Raw genomic sequence first — 22,741 nt, 5'->3', positions numbered from 1 at the left:
CTCCCTGAGGGGAGCCCGATGCGGGAGCCCGATGCAGGAGTCCGATGCAGGACTTGATCCTGGATCCCAGGATCATGACCTGAGCCAAAGGCAGCTGCTCATCAAAACACATTTTTTAAAGCACATGTTAACTGTTTGAGAAAAGTAAAGGTTGGAGTTTGTCCCATTTGTTTCACAGCAGTGTCTTTTATGTAACTTCGGTTGAGTTAGATTTGGTGCCCCAATAAAGAAAAAATAGTGAAAATAATAATAGCATCTACTTATTAAACAATATGAGAATTAAATAAGTAAATACACATAAAGAGCCTACATTAATGTCTGGCACATAATTAAGTATTCCACAAATGCTAGATATTTAATGTGCCAAACATTTTGTTAAATGCTCCATTTGTATGATCTAACTTGATCTCATTTAATAGATAAAGGAGGCTACTGTACCACTTCTAAGGTATGTGATAGACAAGTTCCTTAATCCCTTATGCTTTTGTCTTGTTGGTAGAATTGGAATATTTATAGTACCTCATATAGTTTTTTGATGATTAAATGAGTTAATCTTTAGAAAGTTTTAGTATAATAACTTAAGCTATTATTTATTTAGTCATTCAGCAAATATGTATGTACCCAGCTAAATGCCGGGTGTTCTTTTTTAGTGTTGCTTTTTGTTTCAGTAAGGTTCTTTTGAGAGGTTTTATCTTATCCTTTTATTTGGGACATATTCCTATTTCCTCAGTTTGCTTGACTTCCCTGTGTTTGTTTCTATGTATGAGTCTTCAAAGAGTAGCCTTGTATAGGAGATGGACCTTATCTTTCAACCTGGCCCTAGCTCTTCATTGTCTCAGAAACCTTTGTGATTGTTTAAGCAGCCTGATTTATTCTTGATAAGTCCTAGTTGTTGAGGGTGTGTCAAGACCTGTCAGTATTCTGAAGGAAGTGGATCTTAGGCACCCCCTACTTATGCGCTAATTAGAAGCCAGACCCTCAGGCAGCAGGTTTTAAAATATGCCAACATAGATAGTCCTGTGGGACTATAGTTGTAAAAACCCTGTTGGCCTCCAGACCAGGTAATCTAAAGGTGTCCTCTGGGGTGACATTGGCAAAAATCAGGGCTTCAGAGGAGTGTATAAGCTCCTCTCTGGGAGGTACTGGTGAAATGTAGTTAGATTACTACTAAGTGACTAACTACTACTACTAACTACACGTAAGGCTTAGGGAGAGCATAAAAATGGTATCCCCTGGCCTCCTTTCCTTGAAAGCATCTTCACAGCCTCTAGATGTATGGCAAATGTGAAGTCTGCCCCTCAGGCTGAAGTTCTGGGATAAGTAAATAGGCTTGTTTCACAGAAGGACTAGGGATGTGTTTCAAAGTGCTGTCTCTGTGATGCCCTGGAGGTGATAGCTTGCCAAGAACTGTCTCTTCAATTGTTGCAGCCCTATTGGACCCAGGAATACAAGCTCCCCTGGCCACCAGAGCGGCTGATCAAGCAGTGTCCTCTGTGTAGACTTGCATGTGCCTGCCAGCTTTAGCAGGGCCACAGGAGAGCGTGTGGTTGGTGCAGACACAGCTTTTACAGGGCCGCAGGAGAGCACAGGGCTAGGTTGCCCCATGGGTGCCTCTGTCCCTGGAGAGAGTTGCAACAGGTCCCTGTCTCTGATGTTTTAAGATTAGTCAGTGAATCTCCTTCACATTTAGTCTAGGCACTTTTCAAATCGCTGCTTTTGTGCTGGTTTCCAGGGTGACATGAGTCTGCATGTGAGCCCTTTAGGAGAAGTATTTCAGTTTCCTATAGCCTTTGGATTTCCTGGTTGTTTTGGGGATTCATCTCTCTGTTACACTTCCCAGGAATTGGTATACCTGATGTGGGTTGTGAAACCTTCCTTCCTCAGGAAGAAACTCTGGGTTTGTGAGATTCCTCCTGATTGTGGGTCCCAGTGCCAGGGATGGGGTTCTGACAAGGCTGCATCCTGCCTTCTCTTCCCATCTTGATGTGACACTTTTATCATGCAAAGGAGGTATTCAGCTAGTTTTCAGGTCTTTTGCAGAGGGAACCATACCTTATGTAGCAGTAGATTTGGTGTGTCCATGGGAGGTGAGTTCAGGATCATCCTTTGCTGCCATCTTGGACTGCTCCCTAATGCTGCAGTTGGAATAAACTAAAATTGCTACTTTTTTGGTGCTTACATTTTAGTACTTGGGAAAACAAACAGTAAACAAATAATTACAGGCATACATCAAAGATATTGTGGGTTTGGTTCCAGACGACTGCAATTAAACGAGTATTACAATAAAAAAAGCCAAATGAATTTGTTTCCTGGTGGATAAAGTTATGTTTACACTGTAATGTATTCTATTAAGTGTACAATAGCATTATTGTATGAAAACAGTGTATATACCTTAATTAGAAAATACTTATTGCTAAAAAATGTTAACCAGTAAGTTATAATCACTGATCACAGATGGCCTTAACAAATATAATAATACAAAATGTTTGGAATATTGCAGGAATTACTAAAATGTGACACAGAGACATGAAGTGAGCAAATGTTGGAAAATTGGCACCAGTGGACTTTTCTGATTTGAGGTTACCACAAGCCTTCACAATTTTTTTTTTTTTAAAGCAGTATCTGTGAAGCACAATACAGAAAAGGACAATAAAACAAGGCATGCCTGTATATTGTATCAGGTGCTAATGGGTGCTAAGAATAATAAAGCTGATAAGAAGATTGAGACTGACAGTATGGGTAGGGAGGTGCTAGTTTATGTAGGATAGTAAGAAAAGATCTCCCTGATAAGGTAACATTTGAGCCTAAATAATTCAAGAGAGAGATTATGCGACTATTGAGGGAGGAGGTTTTCAAGTTGAGGAACTGCAAGTACAAAGGCTCTGCAGCAGGATATGCTTAGTGTATTTGAGGAAAAGTGAGGAGGATGGGGGGGTAGCTGGAGTGGCATGTACAAGGGAAAGAGTCGTGGATGAAATAGGCAGCAGGAGCTCTCTCCTTGATTCAGGGATAAGGGAGGGAAGTTTGTGTAATCCTTGATTGGGTGAGAACAATGGATAAAAAAAAAGAAACAATGGATTAATAATCACGTCTTTATAGTGACTTGTGACATAGGTTCTATGTCATTCTTATCACTTTGCTGGTATTTGACTATTGCATGCTACCTTCCTAGTTAAAACTTGTTTCAAATGTAGGAACTGTGCTAAAACAATCTATAAAGTCAAGTTTAGTTATTCATAAAAATGTAGCTAGATTTATTTCCTTTTTATATTTAGTTTTTGGGTTGAAAATGGCAGTAGCCTGGGAAATCAAATGTTTGAGTCTAAGTCACAAGTATATGGATTTGTAAAAGATTTCCAAATTACCTTGGGTTTTATTTATTTTTGAAATAGCTCCTTTTTTTTAAAAAATGATTTTTATTTATTTACTCATGAGAGACACACAGAGAGAGGCAGAGACAGGCATAGGAAGAAACAAGCTCCATGTAGGGAGCCCGACGGTGGGATTCGATCCCGAGTCTCCAGGATCACGCCCTGGACTGAAGGCAGCGCTAAACCGCTGAGCCACCCAGGCTGCCCTACCTTAGGTTTTATTTTTTATTTATTTATTTTTAATTTTTATTTATTTATGATAGTCACAGAGAGAGAGAGAGAGAGAGAGAGAGAGAGGCAGAGACATAGGCAGAGGGAGAAGCAGGCTCCATGCACCGGGAGCCCAACGTGGGATTCGATCCCGGGTCTCCAGGATCGCGCCCTGGGCCAAAGGCAGGCGCCAAACCGCTGCGCCACCCAGGGATCCCTACCTTAGGTTTTAAAATGAGTATTTGTAAATAGTTTTGGCTTTGGTCTGTGTGTTTCTGTTATATAATGACTTTGTAATTATGTTTATGCATATGTAATACAATATCCATTTTGTTAACATATGAAAACTTTATTTTTTTTTTTTTTTTTTTTTTTTTTTTTTTTTTTTTTTTTTTTTTGAAAACTTTAAATTATAGTCAAATTAATCTTAGTATATAGTTTCCAGAAGTAATTATTTTCCTTTCTAGAGTTTTGGTTTTTTTTTAGGTAGAAAAGCAACAACTAATATTTTATTGTTCTATAGGCACAAAAGGGTCTTTGTTAGAACATGCTTATGTAGTAATTAGAAAATTTAAGATTCCTACTTTTAATTCAAATCAACTCTATTAAACTTTTAAGATATTAAGTAATCTCTACCCCCAACATGGGGCTTGAACTCAATCCTGAGATCAAGAGTTGCATGGTCTATTGTGAACCAGTGAGGTGCTCCTAAAAAACATTCTTTAACTTTTATAAAATTTAGCGTCTCTAGGACCAGCTTTTCTTAGATTTTTTGCCTTCTTTGGCATAAATCATGTAAGGGGAGCCTTAAGAAACAAGTAATTCAGAACCTAGATAGCATACTTTTAAAACTGCTTAAACAGATTGCTTGTTTGTATATTGATGTATATAGTAAATAGAATAATGTTGTTAGAGAATAAATATTGACCCATAAACCAACTAATGATCAATCTTAATGATTCTAATCTGTATGGCATATAGGCATTTTTGAATTAAATTCAAAAGAATTTGATTTGATTTAAAAATGTCCTTTGGTTGAATTTAGGACAACCTTACTGTCTTGAGGTGTAGGAAACAGTATGTTGCCCAGAGATATATTGAAATGATCTCATGAACTAGGGTTCCAAAAGCCTTCCTACTATGACTGCTAGACACCTTAATGCCAAAATTGTTATCTTGCACTATGTAGGATTAACGTAGCAACCCTTGGAATAGAACTGTATGTTCAGTATGCATCACTTAAGAAACCTCTTATTGAATATAAAAATATCAGATAATTGGAAGGGGGCTTACTTAGACAGTAAAGCAGATACTATGGTTATTGAAGCCTGCCTCATACATTTAAACCAGAGTTTGATTTGTTAGTAGTGAACCTAATAGTAGTAGTATGGAGTAAAGGATACTTTCACTTTTCATTGTATACCCTTCTTTATGGTTTGACTTTTTTATACTGTGTACATATATTATTTTTAATATAAAAACTTAGTTTTAAGTTTTGAAAACTTAAAAGCCAGGAAACATTTATATAGAAGACCAGTTTACATATAGTGAAATATACTGTTGAGCTCTACCAGTGTATCTAAACAGTGTATCTACACAGTGAATATAAATAAATATAGTTAATTTAAGTTCCTGCAACTTGTTTATTTCTAGTCCTTGTTTATTTTAAGCAGTAGGTTATTCATGGCAGTATTTCAGGTCCTGTATATTCCAGCAGTAAAACAATCTGGATATGCAACATTGTGGTTAGTGTATTCTTATTTGACTTGAATAACTTTATTTTTTTTATTTTTTTATTTTTTTAAAGATTTATTTATTTTATTTTATTTTATTTTATTTATTTATTTATTTATTTATTTATTTATTTATTTATTTATTTATTTTTATGATAGTCACAGAGAGAGAGAGAGGCAGAGACATAGGCAGAGGGAGAAGCAGGCTCCATGCACCGGGAGCCCGATGTGGGATTCGATCCCGGGTCTCCAGGATCGCACCCTGGGCCAAAGGCCGGCGCTAAACCACTGCGCCACCCAGGGATCCCAAGACTTGAATAACTTTAATAACTTTCCTTAGTTTATAATATTGTTTGCTTAATATTTGTGAGATTCCAAACATGTTGTAAAAATAAAATAGTCTGAATAATGACTTTCTAATCTGGACATTTTTGAAGATATAATTATCTAATATTCTTTTAATGAAGCAGGAATCTTGAGGGCCCTTGAGTAATGCCTATGGAAATAAAGAGAATGAAAGATGAGGTCCAGTGAAACTAAATGGAGAGTGTCATTGTGAAGCTGCTGCTTTTGGAGGCTGCTTGAGCCAGTTGTTGTTCAGGTGGATTCCAGATACTAACAAGTGTTTTTAAGTTTAGTTTCTGGCTTTCTAGATCATAGTTTACTGTAAGTAGATCTTAAAGACTTTTCTTACTGTTTCATCTGGTCCCATCTTCTCATTTCATTTAGTCCAATCTTTTTATTTTGCATTTTTGCCACTATTAAGTAGAACTAGAACTATGAGAATCTGATTTTGTTGAATCCAAGTGTGTGTGGGGTGTGTGTGTGTGTGTGTGTGTGTGTGTTTTAAATTGTTCTCTATATCCTCTTTGATGAAAAGCCTCTCAGAGAATGTGTGGTAGACTCTTGGCATTCACACTTTATGCAATTCACCTATAACCTTGAAGGTCTCAGAATGAACAAGTGAAAGTCCATGTCATGTAGTAATTGGTAATCTTCCTGACATAGGAATTTAAATTATTTAAATTATACCCACACTGCAAGGTTGCTGTGGGAACTGTCATTTAACTAGTGAGTGACCATGGACAGTGGCCTTGTATCCTCATTCGATTGCAGCTCTGTATGGGGCACAGAAATTCGGAAGGTTAGGAGCTAGACTTGGTGATATAAAGGGTCTGCTGTGTAAGAGTAAAGGGAAAAGCAAAATATTTTGTTACAGGAAGGATCAGTTTTTAAAGGCATGGTTTTAGACTAATGAAAAATGATAGGCATTAAAGTATAATTTTGAATTTGCCTTCATTGAGGTTACATTGGGAACCAGAGTGACCTGGAAAGACTCTCAGGGATGACTTTGCATTAAGGTTATAAGAGCTTGTGAAAGACTGATTAGGATACACTTTTATGATGTGTATTCAAGTATCTGTAGAGTTCACATTTTCAATGCTCTTCTATTATGCACAAAGAAGAAAAAACCTTAGATGTTCCCATAGTGAACACTTACTTTATTATGAGTGATCTCTTAATGAAACATTGTTTCCACAAATATGTAGAAAGATTCTTATTAGCAAGAAAAGGGTCTAGGAGCAGAGGATTAGTGCTGAGATTTGATGGTCATTACCATGACTCTCTTCATTACCATGTATCTGGGCCAGGATAAAGGAAAGTACTAGAAATTTTTTTTTTTAAAGAGATTTTACTTATTTATTCATAAGAGACGCAGAGAGAGAAGCAGGCTTCATGCAGGGAGCCCGATGTGGGACTCGATCCCGGGACTCCAGGATCATGCCCTGGGTCAAAAGTAGGCGCTCAACCGCTAAACCACCCAGGTGTCCCTAGAAATTCTTTTCTTTGGCTATAATCATAGTCCTTTCATGAAGTAGAGTTTCTCATTATGTGGGCTAAGAGGGATGGTACACTTAATGATTTTTAAAAATATACTCTGCAATATATTCTCTATTAAGATTAAAACTCTCTCTCCCTTTTTTGCAACTATTCTGCCTTTGTTTCAAGCAGGCTTTTAAGTCCTCAACTTCAGAAAGGACTGAAACCATGAAATCTGAGTTCTATTATAAAACATATTTACCTTAGTTAATCATGTTTTCTTTTTTTTTTTTGATGTTTTCTTTTTTTTAAATTTTAAATACTTTCTTTTTTTTAAGATTTTACTTATTTATTCATGAGAGACACAGAAAGAGAGGCAAAAACACAGGCAGAGGGAGAAGCAGGCTCCATGCAGGGAGCCTGATGTGGGACTCAATCCCGGGACTCCAGGATCATGCCCTGGGCTGAAGGCAGGCGCCAAACCACTGAGCCACCCAGGAATCCCTAATAATGTTTTCAAAAGCACCCACTTTCCCTACAGTCCTATAGGATATATGGTATTCTTCTAGTTATAAGGTTGTTGATTTTCCTACCCCATGGAAACCTTTCTTTGTTCCTTAAAATAGATAGAGGTTAAGAATGGGTTCTGGAACTCTACTGCCGACCTTTAAGTCCTGGTGTAGTCAGTATTTGTGTGACCTTGAGGAAGTTTCTTAACCGTTCTGCTTTCGTTTCTTCATCTATAAAAGAAAAACAATAATTCCTATTTTGTAAGGTTGGTGTGAGGACTAAATGAGCTACTAATTTGAATAATGTGGATGAGGGACACAGAGTAAGCTTTCAGTAAATGTAAGTTATTACCATTATCATAATTGCCCTCTACCCTCTCCTCTTCCTTGTCCCTCTGTACCTACTTGGTCACTAAGATATGTCAGGTTTTTTTTTTTTTTTTTTTTTTTTTTTTTTTTTTATTTTTTATTTTTTATTTTATTTTATTTTTTTTTTGTCAGGTTTTTTTTAGACTGTAGACCATTCATGTCTCATTTCCTGCTGGCACTGGGACCTTTCTAGACCATGACTTTTACTACCTCAGGCCACAGCACCACCTAACACCTCCTGCCTCTGATCTCTGATCTCATGTTTTTCAGTACTAGACTAATAACAGTTTTGTATTGTCACTACCTTGCTCCAGAATATACAGCAGTTTTTTAGTTACTTGTTTTATCAAGTCTGACTGTGGCTTAACACTACTTATTTCACTCAAGCCAGTCTCATATTTTCTCACCTACATCATGTACTTGGACATTTGCTCATGTTCTTCCTTCAACCTTTTTTTTTTTTAATTTTTTTTGTAAATTTTTATTTATTTATGATAGTCACACACACACACACACACACACACACACACACACACAGAGGCAGAGACATAGGCAGAGGGAGAAGCAGGCTCCATGCACTGGGAGCGGGACGTGGGATTCGATCACGGGTCTCCAGGATTGCGCCCTGGGCCAAAGGCAGGCGCTCAACCGCTGCGCCACCCAGGGATCCCTTCCTTCAACCTTTATGCTCTTCCTTTGTGCCTTTACCTCTCTACTCTTAGTATTTCTATTCTACCTATACTTCAATAATCCAGTGTTTCTAAGATGACTTTATGGCTTTTAAGAACTGTGCTTAGGTAGGCACAGGATTGGACTGATTGAGACAAAGACTGAGAGATCAGAGTGTGGACTGGGGATCAGAGCCTTTAAATTCAAGAATGGCAAATAGGAGTTAAGTCTGAGAAGCAGATCTAAGATGGAAGGACCAACTTAAACGACAAGGGTTGGGACGGGAAGGGATAGGATATAAGTGACCGCTGAGAGCAAAGCAGTTATTGAAAACTTGACATACTGTTCTGCAGGTTTGAGACAGACCAGGGCAGATCTTGATGGATCAAGTGGTTTTTAAGGCCCACATGGCTGGACAAGATAGCATACTTATGAATTTGACAAGAGGGAGCCAGTAATGTTATGATCAGGAGCAGCTATTAGGAATCTGAAATAGTCAGTCTTGGGGTGTTGGGCACTGGAAGACTGGGGCCATAACTGGAAAAAAATTTGAGCCCCTGGTTAGGCTAGAATATTAAGATCAGCAAAACTGAATGTAATGTGCTGAGCCATAGAACAACTTAACATTTCTTCTGGCTAGGATTAGAACTGTGTTGTGTGAATAGTGCTATACTGAAGCAACTTGATAGGCTCTCTTGCTGGATTTATGGATAGAGTGACTACCCCTAATCCAACCAACAAAGCCTGCAGTGGTTTCACTATGCTCAGTGTAGATTCCGTATTCCTTACCTCTTGATTAAGCATACTGCTATCCCATATTGTTGTGATTGACTTAAGTGAATCTCTTTTTCTCCATTCATAGCTTAGGTTAGATCAAATGGTGATCCTTTTAAAAAAGAGCTTTATTGTAGTAAGATTAACATATGGCTGCATATATTTATTTAAAGTGTACATTTGGATACATTTGAAATATAGATACACACCTGTGAAACTGTCACAATTAAGGTAATGAACATACTCATCATCTTCAACGTTCCTTGTTCCCTTTTGTAATTCTCTCTCTGCACCTCTCTGCCTCTTCTTTCCACCCACATCCATTGACTTACTCTCTGTTGGCTACAAGTTAGTTTTATTTTTTAGTAGACTTATATGGTATGAACTCTTTTTGTCTGGCTTCTCAGCATATTTCTTTTTTTTTTTTTTTTAATTTTATTTATTTATTTATTTATGATAGTCACAGAGAGAGAGAGAGAGAGAGAGAGGCAGAGACACAGGCAGAGGGAGAAGCAGGCTCCATGCACCGAGAGCCCGACGTGGGACTCGATCCCGGGTCTCCAGGATCGCGCCCTGGGCCAAAGGCAGGCGCCAAACCGCTGCGCCACCCAGGGATCCCAGCATATTTCTTTTTTGCCATCTTTTTTAACATAATTATTTTTATCAATAGTTCATTCCTTTCTGTTGCTGAAGAGTATTCCATTATATGACTATACCTCAGTTTTTTAAAAAAAATTCTATTTATTCATGAGAGAGACAGAGAGAGGCAGAGACATAGGTAGGGGGAGAGGCAGGCTCCTGCAGAGACCCTGATGTGGGACTTGATCCCAGGACCCTGGGATCATGACCTGAGCCAAAGGCAGGTGCTCAACCTACTGAGCCACCCAGGTTTGTTGAAAGACTTTTTATACTTCAGTTTTTTTTTTTTTTTAAGATTTTTTTTTTTCTTTATTTGAGAGATAGAAAGAGAAAACAAGCAGGTGTGGGAGGCGAGGAAGGAGGGAGAAGCAGACTCCCCATTGGGCAAGGACTGGATGTGGTGCTAGATCCCAGGACCCTGGGGATTATGACCTGAGCCAAAGGCAGATGCTTAACCAACAGCCACCCAGACCCCCCTAACTCAGTTTGTTAATCCATTAACCTCAGTTTGTTTATCCATTCATCTTTGGAGGAATATTTGGTTGTTTCCAGTTTTTGACTGTTGCAAATAAAGCTGGGATGAACATTTATGTACAAATCTTTGTAGTTATAATGCTTTCATTTTTCTTAGGAATGGAAGGCTGGGTCATATGGTAGGAGTATATTTAACTTTTTTAGAAATTGCCAAACTCTTTTCAAAAGTGATTGTAACATTTTACATTCCCACAAGCATAGCTTGAGTTTCAGTTCTATGTCCTTAACATACTTGGTATGGTCACTCTTTTTAATTTTAGCTATTCTACTGGATGTTTAGTGGTAGTTTTTTGTAGTTTTAATTTGCCTTTCCCAAGTGACTAAACTATATTGAGCATTCTTTTATGTGCTTATTTGCTATCCTAGTATATTCTGTGTTGAAGTATTTATTAATATCTTTCCCTATTTAAAAAAATTGTGGTAAAATATATATAACAAAACTTAACATCTTAAGTACTTTTACTTTTTTTTAAAGATTTATTTATTTATTTATTTTTGAGGAAGCATGTGCATGATTGCACAGAAGTGGGGTGAGGGGCAGTAGGAGAGACACAGAGAGAATCCTCAAACAGACTTGCCACTGAGTGCAGAACCTGACTTGGGGCTCAATCCCAGGACCCTGAGATCATTACCTGAGGTGAAATCAAGAGTTGGATGCTCAACTGACTGAGCCACCCAGGTGCCCCCCATCTTATACCTTAGTAGCATTAAGCACATTCATGTTATTTTGCAGCCAATCTTCAGAACTCTTTGTCTTGCAAAATGGTTACCTATTTTATTTACTTATTTTTTATTTATTTATTTTTTACTTGTTTTTTTTTTTTTTTTTTAATTTTTACTTATTTATGATAGTCACACACAGAGAGAGAGGCAGAGACACAGGCAGAGGGAGAACCAGGCTCCATGCACCGGGAGCCCGACGTGGGATTTGATCCCGGGTCTCCAGGATTGCGCCGTGGGCCAAAGGCAGGCACCAAACCGCTGCGCCACCCAGGGATCCCTGGTTACCTATTTTAAATATTGGGTGTGTTTTGAAATTTTTTTTACATATTCAGATATAAACTTATATCAGGTGTATGCTTTATGAGTATTTTCTCCCAGTCTGTGTTTTGTCTTTTCAGTTTACTGTGCATCCTGAAATCAGTTATGGCAAGAATGAATTACTCCACATTAATTAGCAAATTTCTATAATCAGGGCTTGATTTACGTTTGTTGATTGTCTATACTTAAGAAATGGGGGAAAATGTTAATAATGCAGATTAAACTTAAAGATTATGTTGTGTCTAGGGGATCCCTGGGTGGCTCAGCAGTTTAGCACCTGCCTTCCGCCCAGGGCGTAATCCTAGGGTCCCTGGATCGAGTCCTGCGTCAGGCTCCCTGCATGGAGCCTGCTTTCTCCCTCTGCCTGTGTCTCTGCCTCTCTGTGTCTCATGAATAAATAAATAAAATCTTAAAAAAAAAAAAGATTATGTTGTGTCTGTAGCCTTATACTTTATAAAAAAGTGTAAGAAAGTATGAAAGGAAATATTTCTTATAGTATTTCAAACTTAGCTAATCAGTAGAGAACTCACACAGGTCAGACATGTGTCTTCATTGTTCTACCCTTGTCAGTTGCAACCATTACTTGGCTATGGATATAAGAATTCAGCAAAAAATCAGTGAAAGCATTCTGTAGCAATCAATTGACTATGTGGAATTTTCAATAAAGAGAATTATGTATTTTTCATTATTTGTAAATTATATGATACCTGTGTTTTTTTTTCTTTTAAGATTTTATTTATTTATTCATGAGAGACACAGAGAGAGGCAGACACAGGCAGAGGGAGAAGCAGGGTCTCTGCAATGAGCCTGATGTGGGACTTGATCCTGCAACCCAGGATCATGCCAAAAGGCAAAGGCAGACACCCAGCTGCTGAGCCACCCAGGCGTATCTTTTTCTCTCAGTAAAGTTTATAATAAGTTTATGTACACACGTGTGTGTGTGTGTATGTATATATATATATATATATATATATATATATATATATATATATTTTTTTTTTTTTTTTTTTTTTTTTTTTTTGCAGAGACAGTTGTTAAATATTTACCGGCATATCACTGTCCGCACACTAATAAGTAAGCACCAGAGAAATGTGTCTAAACTCATGTAACTTGAATGAGTCAAGAAAGAAAAATGAGGTCAGGAAACAAAAGTCAGTCCATAAGTGATAAGAGAACCAAATCTAATTCTGAAACCAAAAGATGAAAGGGAAGAGTAATAGGGAGAGAAAATGAAAGGCACAATACTCAGAAGGTCACATCAATTCTCTTATTACTAAAGACACAGAAGAAGTGAGTTATTTTCTTCTAGGAATTTTATGGTTTTAGGTCTCACAGTTACGTCTTCAATCCATTTGGAAAATTCCAAATTTTTGTATGTGGTGTAAGAAAGTGGTCCAGTTTCATTCTTCTTCATATATCTGTCCAGTTTCCCCAGTACCATTTGTTGAAGAGACTGTCTCTTCCCTGTTGTAAATCCTTGCCTCCTTTGTCATAGATTAATTGACCATATAGGTGTGGGTTTATTTCTAGGCCCTCTATTCTATTCCATTGATCTGTTTTGTGCCAATACCATACTGTTTTAATTACTACAACTTTGTGGTATGTCTTGAAATCTGGGATTGTAATACCTTCAACTTTGCTCCTCTTTCTCAAGATTGCTTTGGCTCTTTGGGGCCTTTTGTGGTTCCATACACATTTTAGTATTATTTGTTCTAGCTCTATGGAGAATACCATTGGTATTTTGATAGAGATTGCTTCAGCTGTAGAAACATTTTTCATTTTTCTAGTTATGTCTTTAGGGAAGGGAAATAAAAGCAAAAATTAACTATTGGGACTACACCAAAATAAAAAGCTTTTGTACAGCAAAGAAACCATCAAAAAAACAAAGTCATCTGATAAATGAGAGAAGATATTTGCAAATGATATATCTGATAAGAAGCTAATATCCAAAATATATAAAGAAGCTCTAGGGGCGGCTCAGCAGTTCAGTGCCACCCTCAGCCCAGGGCACGATCCTGGAGACCCGAGATCGAGTCCCACGTTGGGCTGCCTTCATGGGGCCTGCTTCTGCCTCTGCCTGTGTGTCTACCTCTGTCTCTCTCATGAATCAATAAATAAAAAAAAAAAAAAAAAAAAAGAAGCTCTATATCTCAGTACCAAAGAAACAATCTTTTTTTTTTTTTTTCCCAAAGAAACAATCTGATAAAAATGGGCAGAGGACCTGAGTAGACATTTTTCCAAAGAAGACATAAAGATGACCATTAGACACGTTGGAGAGATGCTTAACATCACTAATCAGGAGAATGCAAATCAAAACTACATTGAGAAATCACCTTACAGCTGTTAGGAATGGCTAGATTCAAAAAGCCAAGAAATAGCAAGTGTTGGTGAGATGTGGAGAAAAAGGAACCCTCTTGCATTGTTGATGGGAATGCAAATTGGTGCAGCCACTGTGGAATACAGTATGGAGGTTCCTCAAAAAATTAAAAGTAGAATTGCTACATGATCCAGTAATTCCACTACTTGGTATTTATCAAAGAAAACAAAAACACTAATTTGAAAAGATAAATGCTCCCCTTTGTTTATCGCAACATTATTCACAATAGCCAAGGTATGGAAGCAACCCAGTGTTCATCAAAAAATGAATGGAGGGCAGCCTGGGTGGCTCAGCGGTTTAGCGCCGCCTTCAGCCCAGGGCCTGATCCTGGAGACCCGGGATCGAGTTCCACATCAGGCTCCCTGCATGGAGCCTGCTTCTCCCTCTGCCTGTGTCTCTGCTTCTCTCTCTCTCTGTGTCTCTCATGAATAAATAAATAAAATCTTAAAAAAAAGATGAATTGATAAAGAAGATGTCACACACACACACGCACACACGCACGCATGCATGCACGCATACACAATGGAATATTAGTCATAAAAAGGAGACCTTGGGCAGCCCCGGTGGTTTAGCGCCGCCTTCAGCCCGGGGTGTGATCCTGGAGACCCAGGATTGAGTCTCACGTCATGGAGACTGCTTCTCCCTCTGCCTGTGTCTCTGCCTCTCTCTCACTCTGTGTCTGTCATGAATAAATAAATAAAATCTTAAAAAAAAATTTAAAAAAAAGGAGACCTTGCCATTTGTGACACATGAATGGACTTACAGGGTATAAGTGCTAAGTGAAATAAGTCAGACAATGATAAATAAAATATGTTACTTATGTAAGATGTAAAACACAAAATAAACAAAGAATAAAAGAGATTAAAAAAACAGACTATTAAATAGAGAGAACAAACCTAGTGGTTGCCAGAGAGAAAAGGTCAGTGGGATGATGGATGAAATAGATAAAAGAGATTAAGAGTATACTTCTTGATGAGCACAGAGAAATGTGTAGAATCTTGAATCATATATTGTATACCTGAAACTGATATAACACTGTATGTTTTAAAAAGTCTAAAAAATAAGAAGTTAGAAAAATAAGGTGAGTTGTTACTGTAGGATATTTGTTTTGGTCTGATTTGACTTGATCTTGGTCTTATTGTTATGTAATAGTCTGCTAATAACATTGAAGAAGAATGTTAAAAACTCATATTTATTAGTATTCATTAGCAACTTCAAGTAAGCCTTGGCTATCTCAATTTAATTGTTCTCAAGACCAAAAAAATTATAAAATACTTTTTAAAATTAAAAATTGGAACATAGAACAATTATGTGTTCTCTATTGTCTGCTAAAGTTTACATCATTAGCTACATTGCTTTTTTTAATCTATATACTCAATTCTATGATGTTTACCATAGTTATATTTCTTTCAAAAGGTTTTTTTTTGAGAATATCTTAATTTTGAATCTGATAATTAAATTTTAAAAATATTTTGTTTTGTAGCCATGCAGGATATACATACTGTGGGTCTTGTGCTGCTCATGCCTATAAACAAGTGGATCCATCTATTACGTAAGTAATACACAGTTTTGTTTAAGTGGGAGAAGGTTGGGAATCATAACCACTTTGTCACAGAAGTAACTTGATTTTGCATGCTTATTGTTATATACTTGATTTCATTAAGAATTTGACTATTTATTATACCTTATATAGGTTATGAAAAGTTTTCATACTGTTTTTCATTGAACATTTGGTTTTTACATTTAGGTTTTTTTTGTTGTTGTTGGTAGAATGCTTAGTTCTGGAAATGTTAGGGTTAAATGTTTTGTTTAAATTTCTCTTTGAAACCAGATGAGCATCTTTAAGAATGCAAAGTGCCTTGTTCTATCCTAGTCATTTTGTGATTTAAAATTCTTTATTGTACTTGTTAAGTTGTGGTTAATGAAAGAAAATAATTTCTCATTGACAAGATGAGGTAGCTGAGTTATTTTAGAATCTGACAGTGAATTTAATATGGTGTTTGAAGTATGTTAGCTCTTAATAATTCAGTGAGAACTCTGAAATTAGCTTTAAGATTTTTATCTGGCAGATTGAGACTTAAGTAATATACTGCTCTCTAAAATAAGAAATTTATGAACTTTTAAAAGCTTTAACTAGAAATAGCCATCCCCATTACTTAATTTGCTGACCAGCATTTTATTGAAATAGTTAATTCACAAATGTGAACAGGTATTAAGCTCCAGTCTGTATGCCAGTTATACATATACTATATAAGTAGGTAAAATCAATCATCTTAATTCTGTCAAATATTGATTGTTAGGTTAGACTTGTGCTAGTAGAGGTAAAGCATAATAATTCAAAATAAGTAACTCACAGCAGCCCTGAGTTTAAAAAGAAAGTCTCACCCCACTGCCTAATCCTTTACCTTTGAGCAAATTGTTCAGATTTTTAAAACAAAAGAACTGTTCTTTTTTATATTTATGTAGTGTGCTCTGCACATTGTATCATGCCTTTGCTGGAAATTATTTTAGTAAGTTTTTAATGATAAAAAATTGATAATGTTGTCAAATTGATGAGGTTTTAGTTAGCCCTGCCTCATTTATGGTGTTTTGAGGAGTGTCTTCATCAAGTACTTCTTGATACATTTTTAATATATGATTTCAGCTAATTTATTTCATGAGTAAGAACAAAAATAAATGAATTGGAAAGATTTTCAAATGTTTCCTTCATTTGGGCCTATAATAAAGGTTAGTTAATATGACAACCTTTTTCAAACCTTTTCTATTTGAGGATATTATTTGCTAGAAGGATACTCCTGAATTAAATTTAGCTTAGCAACATTAGAGAGATGAGAACCTATGTTGGTAGATGCAGAAAGGATGTATTAAATAAGTTGATAAAAAAGGATGTATTAAATAAGTTGATAATGGAAGGAAAAGAGAAAAGGGAAGAGAGCTAAGGACTAAGATGATAATAAAAGAGGTGAGTAAAAAGAGAGGCAAATGATGCATGAAGATGTTATCAGCTTATTTTTGTAATTAATATATAATAATTGAATTTTGAATAAATAAATCTGAAGATCCAAGCATTAAAAATAATTGACAGTCATTGCTATATTCTCTTGAAAGTAGCTTTCCTTGAGCTTGGCAGTGTTTCAGAGTCCTTTGAGAAAATAGAGAAAGAACATTTTTCTGGGAACTATGAGAAGTACAAAGAAAAAAATAACAGTCCAGGAGAGAAGTTTAAATTCTCTGCCACTAGATCCATTCTTACCTTCCACACTAATCCATTCCCTACATGTCAACTAGGATCATCTTTTTGTGCTGTCTTACTTTGAATGGATCTTTTACCTTTGCATCATTTTGTAATATCTTGCATGGAACATTTAGGTGATATTTGTTAACTGAATTATGCAGATCTTTTGAATGTTGACATTTCATCATACAGTGCCAAAAAACCACATTTGTTAATATCACCACAAATTTCATCACAAATATCTTTAATTATTGGGAAGCTGCCCATCTCACAGTGATAGAAGTTTTGCAAAAATCTAATTTTCACTTAAAAGCTTCAATTATATCTTGGGCAATGTTTTCTTTGAAGTGGCAGGCCTATTTTGTTCATTTTCTAGAAAATTTCTGCCAAATACCTAAATTGGAGTAACTGCAATTTGTCTACAGTCATTTTTTGAAGTAAAAATTGTGTCCCATGAAAAAAAAGCCCAGTTTAATCACATTTACAATCACACAAATGTTTTCCCTGAGATATAATTCTGTAGATAGCAAAAGTGCTTTATATATTTATCACCACAAAATTAATACATTTTGTCATACAGAATATTTTTAAAAAACTGTACTCAGAGTTCAAGATTTAATGATATTAAGTGAAACTGGCCTTAAAAAAAAAAAAAAAAAAACCCTTGGTGTGGGTGAAGGTAAAGAATACATGACTACCAGTACCTTTGCTTCTATCAATCTATTGATTAATCTGTGGATCATAGTTCTATTGTGCTAGTGATTTACCAGCCTCATTTTTTCCCTCTAAGTACAAATGTCAACCCAGTGGAAAAGGCAAATAAATTCCTCATTAGTATGAAAATAGTTTTGATTTTGTACACTTCTTGAGAGGTTCTTTGGAAGGTACAGTTCACAATTTGAGAAGTACTATGATAAAGGGTGATTGGATTTAGATTATGGCTGTTGGGGAAGGCATTTCTGAGGAAATCATTTTTAAGCCAAGCAAATGGAACAATAGCACCTGTGAAGGCTTTGAAATAGGCAGAGCTGTGTTCCAGTCATCAAGGAACTGCAAGACCAGTATATAAACTATTGTGACCAAGGGGTGGAGGTGGGGAAAGTAATCAAGAGGGGGCCGTGCATTTGAGACTTTAGAACCCATTTTATCCTCTGATTAAGACTTTTTAAGCAGGAGAATGATGGAATCTAATTTATGTTTTAAAAGGAATACCTTGGTTGTTTAAGGAATTTAGAAAATGGTATATTTAAGTAAGTTCTTTCCTGTATTTATTGTTGCAAAATCTTTTTCTGTTACTAAAACTTTAATTGAAAACCTGGAACTCAAGATATATAGTAACCTGAAAGAGCCAAAGAATCTTCTTTGGAGCCACATGATGTTTAATTCTTCAGTTAAAATATTCCTGTGTGCCAGGAAACATCTTTAAAAATTACTTGTATTCCATTATTTAGAATTAGTAGTTGAATATTTATGAGGGCAGATATGCAGGTAACTTTATTTATTGGATGCACAGACTATACTTCTTGTAGTAAGTAACTCCACAAATGTGAATTCTCTGGAGGTATTACACATAAACTACATTTATTTCTAAAAGAATACCTCTTGACTTTTTCTTGATTTATCATACTAAGGGTTGGTCTTTTTTTTTTTTTTTAACATGTGTGACAATAGTAATGATAGGCTAATATTTGTAAGTTATTTATTTAAAGGCAAAGCACTTTGCAATTAAATTGGAAAGAAAGTGGCATTGCTTCCAATGCCCATATTACTTATTTTTCTTCAAAATATTCCTGAGGTCTTGGCGTTTATGGATCTAGCAATTTAGCCCCCGTCCACCAAAGAAAAGAGCGAGCATTATTTTTTATTTACATTATTAATTTTTTTGTTAGCACACAGCTAACAAAGAGACTCATTTTGAGATTACTACTACTATGCACTTTTTTTCCCTCCTTTTCAATGATGTCTAGCTTATTTTTGGTTTATTTTTGGGTTCGTCACTTGTAAGGATTCATATTGATGTGAACTAAACCTCCTTTTCCCTGTGTTGCGTATGAGTGAGTTTCTGTCAGATTGGAAAGAATCTGTTGAGTATACAATTGGCTAATTCAAATGTGTGGGGCTCTTTTCTCCACCAGTCTTATCTTTTCATCCAGATTGGGTCTCGCAAAAAGGCTGACAAGGTAAATAGGTATTAGAGGGGACAATTAGGTTTTCCAAACTGACCTTCGGTGTTTATTTCTGGAGTAGTGCTCATATTTTGGTCACTATTACAACCTGTTACACTTACCTAGAAATATGTCTGTGCCTTGGGTTTAAATCAATATTTTAAGTCATTTCATATTTTAATTATATATGCTGGATTTCCTAGGAGTGTTTATTTTAAATATTCTATTCCTCTGCCTTGTCATAGAAATACATTCATCAATAATAAAAGTGCTGCCTTTTTCATACTTGATTCTTGGTTCATGTAATACCTGTCCTTAGGCAAGTCACCTGAACACTCAGAGTTACCATTGTCTATATGCTACATTAGACTTTAATTCAGAAAATTGTGATTATGTTTATGGACTGTTGAGAGAGCATAGTGGTATCTTTTTTGTTCATTCAGGAATCTAAATTTGATTTGATCGTTTTTGTTTTGGAAATGGCTGTTGGCTTGCTCATAGAGGTGATGATAGGAAGTGAATATTGGCAGTGGAGGAAAGGAAGAGAAGAGATTATGTTTTTGACTAGAAATGGCCTGTGGATGAAGTCTTATGTTTTTGCTATCTGTGACATCCTGAGGAAGTTTTGGGACTCTAAACTGAGAATCTCTGTTTTCCTTATCCATATCTTCCTTACCATCCCCTCCCCCCACCACAGCAAGTAACATATAGCAGACAATAGGTTAATTTTCTTAGCTGTCATTGAATTTTATGAAAATAAATATATTGCCTAAGCACATTCCTTCACTTGCAAGTTTTTGATATGAAAGAACTAGCTAATATCTCAGTCTTTGTCCATTAACTGAGCAGTGAGTAGTAATCAATTTTTTCTAGATACATAGCTTATCATCTATCCCCTTCTTTCTCATAGTTTTGGTTTTTCAAGTCTGTAAGTTTGTGTGTGTGTGGTGGGGGAAGAATCTGGGAGAACAGAGAAAATGGATGGTTTTGGAATTTAGATTGTGAGGATGTTTGTGATAAAATGAGGGGAAGTTAATTTTACTCTTGATGTCAAGATAAAAGGATTGTAAAGAATTAAGCTATGGTTTAGCCCAGTTCTTTTCTTTAGCTACAGTGCAAATAACACATAATCAAGTTTCTTTGTTTTTGGGAATGGCTTCTATCTACTTGAATGGAAACAGAGAAAGCTTATTATACAGAATTTTTCTCAACAATTTTTCCTTTTTTCTCTGCTATGGTAGAAATGTGGAAATAGCTTTATCAGAATGGTTCTTTGTAATGATATTTTGTATGGAGTTTTAGAAATTATACTATCATGTGTTTTTATTAAAGTCATGGTAGATCTTAGGAGGCAAATTTAGGACATGTTTAGAATTTGGAGATTTTATTTAATAGATGAAATGTTTAAATTCAATGAATATAGCTATTGAAAAACCTTATGTATCGTAGGCATTGTGAATGCTGAGATGATTTTAAGCATAGCAATTGATTTACTGTAGATCAATAAATCAGTAACTAGAACACCCAAGTGTTGAAAATGTTTTGTTGTTGAAAATGGTTCTTTTAAAGGCCTTCCAACAAAAAATATAGTTACAAAGTTGAAATTAATTAACTAAGCAAATCATTAGTGGGTATATTAGTTTGCTGGTGGTACTGTATAAAATACCACAAAGTAGGTGACTGAAAGCAGAAATTTATTTTCTCTCAGTCCAGAGGCTGGAAGTCCAAGATGAGGGTGCTGATAGGGTGGGTTTCTCCTGAAGCCTCTCTTCTTGGTTTGCAGATGGCTGTCTTCTTGATGCCTCTTTACATGGTCTCCTTTCTGTGCATATGTGCCCCTGGAATCTCTTCCTTTTCTTATAAGGATACCAGTCATTGGATTAAGGCCTTATCTGAATAGCCTGATTTTAACATAATGATATGCTTTAATATCTTATCTCCTAATATGGTTACACTCTGAGGTACTAGGGTGGAACTTCAACATAAACTTTAGGGGTACATAATTTAGCTCATAATAGTAGATAATGAAATGAAATCAGTCAAGATAGAAAATGGTGCCACATATGATTTTTAAAAATTACTCGTTTTTTCCCTTTTATTTAATAAGGTTTGTATAGAATTGCAATTGTTCTGTGCTTTTGTTGTATATCTCCTAGCCGGAGAATTTTCATCCTTGGGCCTTCTCATCATGTGCCCCTCTCTCGATGTGCACTTTCCAGTGTGGATATATATAGGACACCTCTGTATGACCTTCGTATTGACCAAAAGAGTAAGTATATAGAAATCTTACAGCTTTTTAACAGCTAAAAGTTTTTTAAAAATAATAATAAATTAATTTTAAAAATTAAAAATATGAATATTATAAATTAAATCTAGTTTTAAAGAATAAATTGATTTTAACTTATCTGCAAAAAGCAAAAGCAAAGAAAGATGATCTTCTATATGCATAAAAGACAACTAGAGTTTTTTTGCCAGCTGCAAAAATCTGTCAGGTCAACTAGTCTCCAACTGTTTATGATTATATGTGTATTCAGGGAAGTGCCTTGTACTCACTGTATCATGAGACAAGAAATTAGTACCCACAACAACTTGAAGAAAGATTCTGAGCATGTTAGTCTGCTTCTGTATATATCCCTTTCCTTGTAAATAGGCCATCATTCTCAAATGAGTTTTGTGGGGGTGAAAAAGTGAAACTCTGAAACAAAAGTGTTACATAAGTCTTAAGTGTATTTTATTTTTAAAACATGTCTGTATTTTGATAGATGTTTTTCCATAGGATTCTAGAAATCAGATCTTTTTTAGTTGTGTCTCATTTTATACATTGAATGTGTAAATTAAAACCTTTTGACTTCATAATAATATTTTTGGAGGAGTGGGAGCATAATTTTAAAAATCTAGAACAGTACAGAGAATAGCATAACAAATATTCTTTTACTTACCGTACACAATTGACTCAGAATTTTCCTTTTATCTAAATTCAGTTTATTTTCCCAGAAACCATTTTCATGATCTTGCTGTGTATTCCTCCAGTTCATCACATTATATTTTAAATATATTGGGTGCTTATTGTTTCAAGAAATCTTGGAACAAATTCTTCTGAAGAATGAGAGAAGCCATTTGCAAAACAGACAATCACCTCTTTTTCCTTATTTTTTAGGCCTAATTTTTCATAATTGGGGGTTTCAGTTATCCCTGAGTATTAGTAATTTGTTGTTAGAATAATTTTTACTAATGAAGCTGGAGTAGAACTAGCCTTATTACTCCTTGTGATGCTTTTAGGGGACATACCTTATT

At 35.8% G+C, this 22,741-nt stretch overlaps 1 protein-coding gene across 2 annotated transcripts in view; it reads left to right on the top strand.

The window, feature by feature from the left end:
- MEMO1 (mediator of cell motility 1) overlaps nucleotides 1–22,741 on the top strand; it is a 122,126-nt gene that overhangs the window by 61,169 nt on the left and 38,216 nt on the right. For both annotated transcript variants that reach the window (XM_025454247.3, XM_025454248.3), the window contains 2 exons: nucleotides 15,531–15,599; nucleotides 21,604–21,716. In XM_025454247.3, the coding sequence (XP_025310032.1) occupies nucleotides 15,531–15,599; nucleotides 21,604–21,716 (182 nt within the window). The remainder of the gene's footprint in view (nucleotides 1–15,530; nucleotides 15,600–21,603; nucleotides 21,717–22,741) is intronic.

The sequence above is a fragment of the Canis lupus genome, chromosome 17 (genome assembly GCF_003254725.2).
Source record: "Canis lupus dingo isolate Sandy chromosome 17, ASM325472v2, whole genome shotgun sequence".
Taxonomy (NCBI): Eukaryota; Metazoa; Chordata; class Mammalia; order Carnivora; family Canidae; genus Canis; species Canis lupus.
The sequence above is the reverse complement of the archived record's forward strand: the minus strand, read 5'-3'. Positions and strand labels throughout refer to the sequence as shown.